The sequence below is a fragment of the Fukomys damarensis genome, unplaced genomic scaffold (assembly GCF_012274545.1).
Source record: "Fukomys damarensis isolate Sample0158 unplaced genomic scaffold, DMR_v1.0_HiC HiC_scaffold_4, whole genome shotgun sequence".
In the NCBI taxonomy this organism is placed as follows: Eukaryota; Metazoa; Chordata; class Mammalia; order Rodentia; family Bathyergidae; genus Fukomys; species Fukomys damarensis.
The window spans coordinates 4059477-4070615 of record NW_022900916.1 but is presented as its reverse complement, the minus strand read 5'-3'; the positions used below and the strand labels follow the sequence as shown (position 1 = coordinate 4070615).

At 41.1% G+C, this 11139-nt stretch overlaps 1 protein-coding gene across 1 annotated transcript in view; it reads right to left on the bottom strand.

The window, feature by feature from the left end:
* Window positions 1–11139, bottom strand: part of Cacna2d1 (calcium voltage-gated channel auxiliary subunit alpha2delta 1) — a 339947-nt gene that overhangs the window by 12226 nt on the left and 316582 nt on the right. The window contains exons 28-38 of the mRNA XM_010636710.2: window positions 10579–10682; window positions 9928–10014; window positions 8657–8724; window positions 8145–8183; window positions 6603–6674; window positions 5326–5478; window positions 5191–5243; window positions 3761–3816; window positions 3268–3397; window positions 1184–1293; window positions 741–823 (exon numbers count right to left, since the gene is read on the bottom strand). Of these exons, the coding sequence (XP_010635012.2) occupies window positions 741–823; window positions 1184–1293; window positions 3268–3397; window positions 3761–3816; window positions 5191–5243; window positions 5326–5478; window positions 6603–6674; window positions 8145–8183; window positions 8657–8724; window positions 9928–10014; window positions 10579–10682 (955 nt within the window). The remainder of the gene's footprint in view (window positions 1–740; window positions 824–1183; window positions 1294–3267; window positions 3398–3760; window positions 3817–5190; window positions 5244–5325; window positions 5479–6602; window positions 6675–8144; window positions 8184–8656; window positions 8725–9927; window positions 10015–10578; window positions 10683–11139) is intronic.

The window sequence follows — 11139 nt, the reverse complement described above, 5'->3', positions numbered from 1 at the left end:
TAACTTTGTTTTATTTGTAATTACATCATTTCAAAAATATTATAAGAAAATGAGAAAGAATATAATGTTTGAAGATCATATCAAACTAATGTATTTCGATTAGTCTGTGTTACATAAATTCTTTATTTCATATCCTTTTTTGCTGTCATATATATGTATATTTGAAATTTTTATTTAGTATCTTCATTTCTTGTTATCATGTATCTTTGCAATCTTTAATAAAAAATATTAAAAAACATACTTAATGAAGACAAAGCACAAACCAATAGGAATATTTTTATAAAAATAGTACATTTTCAACTTCTGAATATAAATGCAAGCAGGCAATATATATGTGTATATATATATATATATATGTGTGTGTGTGTGTGTGTCTGTGTATGTGTGTGTGTGTGTGTGTGTGTGTGTGTGTGTGTATACATACTATGTGTTATTTCATTAGAAAATCTTTAAAATCAGACTCATGGCCATGCAATACAGTGGATCGATGGAGTTGTGTTTGAAAGTACAATTTCTGTGGACAAGACAGAAGCAACTGTTTAAATTTATGGTAATCGTGACAAATTAGGAACTGAAAACTAATCTACCTACCAGCAAGTAAATATCATTAATGAGAAAATCTATGGTTAAAGCATTTATGTGCATTTACGTTTGAGATAAAATTGCAATTTATAGCCTAAATTCTGGTGGACAACAGCCACTTACTTCTGGAACTTTAATCACTGAACGTGTTGTCTTACCATCTCACTGTTGTCAAAGCAGACGTCTGGCCCTTTTCGGTATCTGGGTTGTTTAACCATATCACAGGGATCTGGACCATCAGCTGGAGTCTCGTTAAGGAAGAAGAAGTCATGTTTTCCCACAACATGCAATTAAAAGTGATAGAATGAAAGCTATTTATTTATCCAGTCCAGCAAGAGATACTTATGCCATTACTTTCATACAACACAATCAAATCCAGCATGCAGTAAAGTACAGAACGGAACTGAATTCTTCTCCTAGTGCTTGAGGAGCAGAAGCAACTTTGACATTCAAACCCAGTGTCTGGCGAAGCATTCATTCTTCCTCCCTGAGCTGACCACAGAACTCTGGGATTAGCATTTCTCCTTGTAAGCGAAAACAGAGGAAGCAAGTCACAAACACACTGCTTTCTGTTCCGAACATCTCTGAAGTCAAAGGATACAGGTCTGCTCCGCCTGGATGAGCAGTCGAGTGTCACAGGGACAGGACCCTTTGCTCTCAACCATTATGAACATTAAGTTGGTGTTCATAAGCTTTTCTGCGTGGAAGATTCTGCAAGATTAGTGCCAAAGGGTCATGTGAAATGAATATATCTTCTGGGAAAGAAACAGAAATACTTCGAAGATCCTTATGTGACAAAATATGACATGGAAACACAAAGCATGAGTGCACTTTTAAAAATAAAGATTATTTTCTTTGTATTTAATACTATGAACCTATTACCTCCCTCAAATTAATATTAAAGAACAAATGTCATATGTAAGACATCTGTTACAGCAATTTGTGTTAGCTCTCTGTAAAATAAGCCCTATTTCCTTGTTGAAACTTAAAAAAAACAGTTCATCTTACATGCATAAGGAGTTGTGGTATACGTCACTTACAATATTCCAAAGTAGCCTTATTGTAGATAGAAAATTGGGGCAGAAACGTGCTAAATGTTCTCAAGCAAAGGGCAGAACAGTTTCAATCCATGACACCTGGAGGAAGGCACCCAGAGACAGGTGTTTCTTCTGCTCCTCGCAATGTGGCAAACTGTGGGCACTAGAGTTGCTGAGCACTGGGAACATGATAAATACGACCAAGACACCACTGTTTTGAATGCAGTGAGTCCCAGATTGCACAGCACAGACAGACAGGATCCAGGGCTCAAATCGCCATCCCTACTTTGAGCCATGCCTACGTCTCTTTCTGTCCTTTTCTGTAACCAACATCAGCATGTGAACAATATCACTACCAGACTAATTCTGTGATTATACATGTTTCAAAGTACAATTTTACCCCCCACACACACACTGATTTGGGACACAAGCATAAAACAAGCGAAATGAACATATAACTCAATCAGAAAGCATGATTCAAATGATGTTCCCATTATACCGATCTTTACCCTGCAATTTAACTTAGTTCTTTAAGTATGCATTGCTACGCTTGGCATCCAGCACCCCTTCTCCAACTCCACAGCCCGACACGCCCTCCTCCAGGCAGCTCCGTCTGCCTCTGCTCTGAGTTCACGGCTGACTTCCTGCCTTTCCTCTCCTTCTATACTCTACTCCTCTGCCGACATAGCGGCTTGCACAGTACGTCATAAAACACACCGGCCGTGTCTCCTCACGATCCGTGGCAGTTGTGGTCAACCCCTTCCTTTCTTGAAAATAATTGTGACTGTCACAGGCATCCTTTCTGAATCCCCAGCAACTCAGTGTTGCAGCAGTTTCACCATCCAGCTCACCTCAGGCTGCTCAAATTCCCCTCCTCTCTGTTAACACTGCTTTTGGGACAACCTGCCTCCAACTCTCAAAACAAAGCGTCCGACTCTGCCTCCTTACCTATGACCAGCCGCTCAGCTCTGCTTGGAAGTCGTGATTATCACTTTCCCTTCAAACCTTCCAACATCCCCTCCTGCCTTTCTCCTTTTTTCCATTCCAACCAATTACATTTTCCATCTCATCACAAAAACTTTAAAGATGTTTTATGAACACTGACTGAATAACATTAACCACAACTATATGAAATTAAACTTTTCCCAGATTCTCCAATTTCAAGTCAAGATAACATTCAATACTTCATGTCAGAGAGGACTAGAAATAAAAACAAACCAAAGAACTCTCCTTTTGTAAACCAACTTTACCGTATGTAAAACGAAACTGATTTGGCTCAGAATTATTAAATAATGCACACTAATTGTATTAGAATATTAGAATTAATGTAAATATTCTCTAGGTCAAAAAATTGTAACATGGATTCTTTTAGATGAAAAACACAGTAAATATATTCAAATTTCTGTTTGGTCTAAAATAGGCAATTATGTTGACCATATAAGTGCAGTTGAATTACTACTTATTAAACGTAGACTTTTATATATTATATATTTTTAAAACCTTCAAAAAAGCTGGAGATCTCTGACATTTTCAACTCAAGCAATTACTCCCGTCTGTGAGCCCAATGATGGTCCCCATCACTCCCCATGAAATTTATGAATGCAACTGCAGCTGGGCACTGGCAGCTCCAGGGGCAGGAGCGGGGTACCTGGAGCAGTTCCCGCAGTCCAGGATGCCGCCGAACGACTTGCTGTCATTGTGGAAGAAGTACTGGGTTTGCTCAGTGATGCAGCTCTGCTTGGACAGAGGGGCGCTGAAGTCCTCTTCCTCCATCTCCACTGTGAGAGTCAAGACACAGATCAGCAGCCACCCCAGTCTACTTCCAACCACAAGACGTCAGGGGCTTGTGTTGTGTGGCCTCCCACCAGCCCCTAGGAGGCACCCAAAGTGTACCAACAGGTACTTAACACGATAGCCATGAAACGGGACAACAACGTGAATATAAAATTTCTCACAAATTCACCAGACAGAAGTGTCAAATGGATGATGTCTCTCTTACATACACACACTCTCTCCCTCCTCCCCCTCACACACACACACACACACACACACACACACACACACTTGTTGAGCTAAATTCACTATGGCCACAGTGAAAGTTTTCACTGCTATGATACTGACCACATGGGGCCGTTACACACCTGCTTCCAGGAGCCTGGGAAAGGTCAAGCTCAGGAGAAACTGCTGCAGAACAGACCTGGAGTTTTAAAATGAGTAACTGAGAAAAATCTAGAAATCTTCCTCTATGAATTTTATACTAAAACCTTGAGCATTTTATATGTGAACATACAAATAAAAAATATTTTTTCCACCCATTTGAAAGTCACTCACTGACGGTTTAGGAGCATCATTGGTACACCTACGTCTTGAATTAGACAAAGCATTCTAATTTGTGAAAGAAGGCAGAGGTTTGAGAGACCCAGTTGGGAACAGCCATGTGTTCAAAGGCCTAACCCACAGTACTATGGTGCAGGAGTGTTAACTCAGAGAAAGGAACACCAGCACTGCCAGGCAGAGGACTTTCCATACAGACTTTCTCCTTGTTTTAGTTCTAAAAAACTCTGTGATAAAACAAAGTGACTTTGTATTATAATGCTTTGAGTTTCTATTTACTTCACACTATAGAATGTGCTGTTTAGCCTATCACCTTCATGGAATAATATTTGCTTGTTCTATACAGTGCACGTGGTAGGGTACAGTTCGGTTTTAAAATAAATGACCACTGAACCGCATCTTCTGGAACAGAATTTAGCTTAAAAAATGGGGGTGGGGTGTAGATTTTGATCGGAAAATAGGATGAAATATTTGACATCTCTATTTGACACAGAAAGTCCATGTAAAACCAATACACAGATATCACCATCATATCATAAAATACAAGCTTGCAGAAACGTAAGGTTTTAAATTTAAATATTCTTTGCCGCCTTGATAAATGAAATGATAACTTAAATGCGGCTGAGAAATCTCACTGTTAATGGTATAGACAGCATAGACTGATCTTCATGGAACGAGTTGAGCAGGGTGACGGTCCCCAGAGGAGCAGCAGGATAGGACAAGGAGGGAGATCAGGAATCCTGGACACCAAGAATTCCAGCCTCTCAGAATCAAAATACTGGCGGCACCGCCCGGAGGAGGGCAGAGTGAGCGGGGAGAACTGGGCTCAGTTCAGCAAATGCTGCCTCTAGCCCGTGCCAACCCTGCACGAATGGTAAGGACCTAAAGAGTTAGGTCAGCGTTCCATGAGCCGGAGCAGTGACGACATCCAATGTGGATATTAGCCGAGAATATTACATTGCGTATCACGTAAAGAAAGATGAATGAATGTGGAGCCCCGACAGAACCGTAGATCAGGAAGTCTCCACAGAGGCTGAAATCTGCTGGAGCCCTGGATTCATTTTTAAGAATTAAGTTCCACGCGGTCATCGATCAGTATTTCCAACATGTGCCCGAAGCAATGAAAATAAAGCCCATGACAACAGCTAACGCTTCACAAGCTTCGTATTTCCCCCAGCACCTTACTCTTTCCCAGCACCGTTCTGTTCAAGATCAAGGAAGCTGCCGGGGGACTCACCAGGCGGCGGCGGTGGCCCACCAGCCGATCTGCAGCACGTCTGCTATGGAGGGCTGCAAAACACCATGGGAAAGTCAGTGCCCTGTCCTGCGCTGCGCGTCCCAGGACAAGAACTGACCCCCTCGGGCTACTGACCACGCGTGCAGACCGATGTCCTGCTCCTTGCTTCGGGGCCGCGCCCGGCTCGCACACCGACTGGTAGTCGTAAGATTTATTGAAAGCGTACACTGATATATTAACCAGGTGTCTCATCAGGCTGGGGTCAATCTCTCCAAAAAACCGGCCAATCTGATAAAGGAGACATGTATTAAAATTTCAAGACATGTATTAAAGTACGCCAGGGATACGTATCTGAACCAGCCCTGTGAAAAGGAATCACGGGAAGCAACGGACCTGAGAGAACAGAAACGCTTAAGGGGAAATGCAGCCAGAGCCCGTGTGGCCGTGGAAAGGACGGACATAGCACTCTGGTCTTCAGAGCCTGTCCTGGGCGCCCTTGCTGGGAATGGACGCGGCACTTAGTAGTACTAAGCATTGGTACTTAGCATCCTGGTACTAAGCTTCCCAGGCCCAGTGAAATGCTGGGGAGAGGGGAAGGGGGTCAGAGTGAGAGGTGGTATTTTTCCAGATCAGCAGGCCTTGAATGTACCACAAAGGACGGCAGTTATTAACCGCAGTGAAGGCTTTGCTGTAGAAATAACCATGCACCAAATATCTCCTAACCCTTAGTACATACAGTGGAGCACAGAAGCAAACACACAATATCAAACGCCTCCCGGGGAAGTGACACGAAAGGCAAATGAGGGAGTGGCCAGAATAGAAAAAACAACAACAAAAAAACTTCAAGGGCCAGAGGGCCAGGAGAAGCTCCTGCGCAGGAAAGACTCAGCCGCTGCAAGCACAGCTGCTACCCGCGAAAGCAGACCAGTGCTCAGAGAATCTTTGCTCTTGTCTCTTTGTAACTAGAGAAGCCACAAATGCAGATTCCAAAATGAAATAAATTGGCAGCTAATTCTGCTCTGTTTCAAGTCTTCAGTGAGCTGCCCATCTGTAGGGGAGCTGACCACTGCATCTGAGCCGGCCAGCCGCCGACCGTGTGAGACACCCTCAGCTGGCAAATGTTTAACACAAGACAATGTCCTCGATGTAGGAAAGACTGAAATAAACTCATGTCATATTAAAAGCCTGACTTCACATTTTAATTGTAACTATTGGTATCAAAGAAATAAAATCAATCAATAAGCTTGAAGAAAAGCTGGGTTTGGCATGGATTTCTTAATGGCTTACATTATATTAAGCATTTTAGAATTTATTTGTGACAGAAAGAAAACAGTGTATCGACTTCTCTAACATTTGGAGACATCTGTTGGGACACACATGCTGGAGACCCGCACCTCTCATCAGCTTCATACCTGATTCGTATAATCATCATGGTTTGCCATCAAAAGAAATCCACCATCATCTAGAATCATACAGTCCATCACCTATCGAAGTAAATGCAGCAGTCAGAACTCTTTAGGAAGGATAAGAGGCACATTAACATCAGCGCATTGTGCGAGAAGATCCATGCAGCAAAGCCAGAGGGAGTGTAAATGACTCTCTTCTGTCAAGCACCCATGCCAGACACACCGAGTAAATAAAGTGTGAGCACGCACACAGTTTTGTGTCATGCTCCAGGACTGGTGAATGACAAAGCGTCAACCCTCCACTCAGGACAGCTTGGCCGGACAAACCCCAAGAACAAATCAGGGGATCTTTTTACCAGTTCAAGTCAACACTTGATCCAGGAAGTTGGACAGACTAAAATAGTTGATGACTTAGTATTTTAAAAACGTAAGGTTTTGACAAGAAATATTTTAGAAATCATTTTAGATACGTTTCATAGATTAAAGAATGAAAGCAAGCAGTATTAAGATTATAGATATCATATTTTTGTGCTAAACACATTTGATTGGATAATTGGAGATTAAAAAGGAGGAATCAAAACAAAACAAAACAAAAAAACTTCCCATAGCTAAGAAAAAAGAATTTATCCTGCAATAGAGGACAAAAACTCCACCAAATTTAAATAAAAATGAAGGTAATAATTATTACTGAATAAAATCTGAATTCCAACACTGTTTTCAGAGTTGGGCACACAGTAAATTATGCTTTCATAATGTAGAAGCAGTCTCCTAAAACTTTTGCTCTAAGAATAGCCACTACATACTCTATGCAGAGTGGATGATTTCTAAAAATTTAAATTTGTTGGTTGCTGCTTTGTTCAGATATAGGAAAGATGAAGAGGACACGAATTCCCCCCATCCGCTGGAAACAATCCACAGGCACAAAAAAAAAAGATCTGAGGAAAAGCACTGGTCTTCATCAATCATTTTTAACTTTGGAATAATTTATGTATTCTAATTAGAGTACCCTCAATTTTTGAACAAAGCCTATACACTGTCTTTCAATTTCCCAGAGTTGAAAATAATACATGACAATGCGAAACCCAGGCCTTAAGTCAAACATTATAATAAACTATGTGACTCCAGGATCTAGTTATCATAATTTTTCCCATCACTATAAATTGTGGGAAAAAATTCAGAGAAGGTTCAAAGGATGAGAAGAAGGCATTGGGAACCAACAAGATGTTTTGGTGAGAAATTCTCATAGAGAAATACAGCTGAAGATAAATATGCACAAGAGTAGTGTACGGAAGTGAAGAGAATGCCACCCACATCGACTGGAATTTTTTGCCTTCCCATACTATCTGGATATTTTAAAAAGAAGCATTTAAAGACAATAATTAAAAATACAATGTTTAAATTAATATCTAGCAATCAGAACATGTTTTCATAGAATTTAGCACTTAATTAAAAATTCCTACATCTTTTTATCAATACTGTGAAGTCTCAACAAGCAAGAGAAATAAAAGAACATACTGCCATTAAATGTATTTTAAAGAGCATTCTTACATCACTGTTTCTTTTGCAGTCACAAATTGGACCAGCGCACTGAAAGACAGAAATACAGGTATCCCACTTAAAAAGTAGATTTCAATTATATTTATTACTGCCGTGTTTTAAGTAGATATTTTGGAGTAATTTGTCTAGTACAAAATAAGATTACAGCATGGTCAAATAAAAATAGTAATTTCAAGGGCTGGGGATGTACCTCAGTGGCACTGCACCTGCCTGGCAAAGGCAAGGTCCTGAGTTTGAACCCCAGCACCAGAAAAAAAAAAACCCAGTAATTTTACACTTAAAATTATAAAATATCAATCAATTGAAATCTAAACTAGCATATGAAATTATAAACTTAAAATTTTATATTATTGACTAAATAAAACAAAGTGTGAATAAACAGGCATCAGCATTTCTATTTCAATGTAGTGGTGGAGAAAATTTACTTTGCCTCTCTACAGGGAGCTTATCGTTTTGAATTTTGAGAATGTTATGTGTACCATAAAGAAAAAAAAATTTCTTACCGGATCCCTGATTGAGGCTTTGGTGAAATTCTCTATCCAGGAATTCACATCAATTTTAATTCCGACAACTAAAAAATTAATTTGAATGAAAGGCCCAGTTAGCTATAATAACTTCTTCATTATGTGAAAGGGATGGTGAACCTCTTAGAGCTTTCAATGATAACAAACAGCCAGCTGTGGCACATGTGCCACAGGTTCGTCACCACTGGTCTAGGTGATTTATATAACAACAAGTAAATGCTGAGTTGAAAACAGTGTTTTTACAGAGCCATATATCCTAGGGTCTTCATTAAGAAATAATGCTACTGGCTCTTAAACTATTCCACAAACCCTAATTTATATTCATAAAACCCTGTGCTCGTTTACTAATCCTGCAGGCTACAGAGCAAAGCAACGGTGGCAGGGTTATCTCAGGGCTGCAGTGAGAGGCAGGGGGTCAGGCAGTGGGCACCTGAAAGGGAGCAGAGTGGGCGGAGGAGGTGGGTGCACGGTGTGGGGAACTGCCAGTGCACAGGCAGCAAACAGAGCAGTGGGCGAAGCTGCAACCGAGGGCAGGAGGCCATGCGTGAGGCTAGCGGTGCTGGAGAGGCTGACGATGTGTTCTCAGAATCGGGAAGACCACCCCCCTTGCCCTACCAGACTCTCCCTGAGCTCCTTTCCACACTTTAAACCACGCTGCTCATACGATGAGCAGAAGGGACGGTTCTCAGGGGTCCTCTTCTCTCACCCCCGCCCACCTCCCCTTTCTCACTGATGCCGTTTTCCTGATTTTGTTTCCTTGCTTGATTTATCTTACCAGAAATTCATTTTCCACATATTTTATTGCACGTTTTGATGCCTACCTAGTTCTTTCTGACAGATACAGTCGTCTAACATATATGTATACCATAATGTTTTCCCCCGTGATGAAACTTTTCACAATGAAACTGTCAAAAATGTATGCCCTTGGCCACATACCTAGGCATATCTGAGTGTAAGAGAGAGTTCTAGCACAGAATGGCTAGATCAATCCAAGATTTACAATTTTGGCATATAATACCAAATTGATCACCTCAATTTGTGGATAGCACATAAACAGAGTCACTTCTTGGAAAATTATTTAATGGTGTATAGCAACAATTCCTTAATTTCGTAATTACTAACTGTATACTCTATGGAAACTTTTCTATATCATGGACTTTGAGGTTTCCTGAAATGCTGCCAGTTTGTGATATAAAACCGAGGGCACATTTACTTCTGCTCATGTCTGAGTGTATAATGCGCAAGCTTACCTGCAGGCTTAAGGAATTTTCCTTGGATATATATTTCTACAGCTTTGCTTACCATAATGCCTGACTCATAGGCACCAGGTCCACTTTCTAAAGAAAGAAAAAGAAGGAAAGAAAGGCCAATCAGACAAATCAAGAAACTGCATTGCTTTCAGCAGGTACCGGTGGAGAGTGCTTTCCTTCACAATGTCAGTGTTCGTGGTCCACACAGAGGGGTGTGACTTTGCCTTTGTCTCGTCTTCCTCACTGTGAGACGTGCACACCGAGTCTCCCTTTCACTGCATTTGCCGAAATATGGGGACAGCCGCAGGAGTGGAATGAAATGAATGACCTTGGGTTTATGAAACCACCGTGAACAAAACTGAAGGTCTCAGAACTCCAGTGTTCTCCTTTGTGGAGACGGGAGTAAGGGATACTGATGCTCAGAGATGTTCAAGAAGTAAACTGGAAAATTTGTTTTTGGTGGGCAAGAACCAGATAAAATATTAGTAAAGAATCTACTATTTTTATAAATGCTGCAAATTACAATTAATCAATTCACTCCGCTTCAATTCACTGTAGCTTTCTCAACTTATGTTCTGGTGGGGCAGAGGAGGTAGTAGAATCCATTGTATAAAAGGAATTGAAAAAGCCGTGTTCCAGAGCAACACTTACTATTAAAGTAAGGGGCCGTGAAGACGTAGTTATCGTTATCCAGGCTCCGCTTGTAGAAGCTGTCCTCATAGGTTTCTGGATTTTCTTGCCAATTTTCTCCAGCCCTAAGGAGGAAACGGCTCATCGTTTGTATTCTTTAACCCCCCACCCATAACCTGCTTTGCCTGGGTGGATGCACTGTGCTTTACAGAGATGTGTGTACCTCAGGAGGGAGGGAGGGAGGGGGAGTAAGTGATAGCGCGCAGGATTCCTGCTCACTGCTCCGCACAGCGTGAGCTCGGCACCACGGTTAAGAATGGCAGAGCTGACTGTGTTGCACTGTGCTGTTCATTGCACAGGAAATTACGGATTGGTCAGTTTAAAAGCTAATCAAAATAGGCCTTGGTGCCTACTTGACGCACTGTACAAACTATTCCTAAGGTACAAAGAGAAGATGCACCAAAGAACACTAAAAATAGTGGAGTCCTACACAAGTACAGCTGGAAAGTCATAATCATTGTGCTTGTGTATTTTTCTGTACCTGTTTAAATGTCACGTTTTATCCATATATAAATCTCTCTC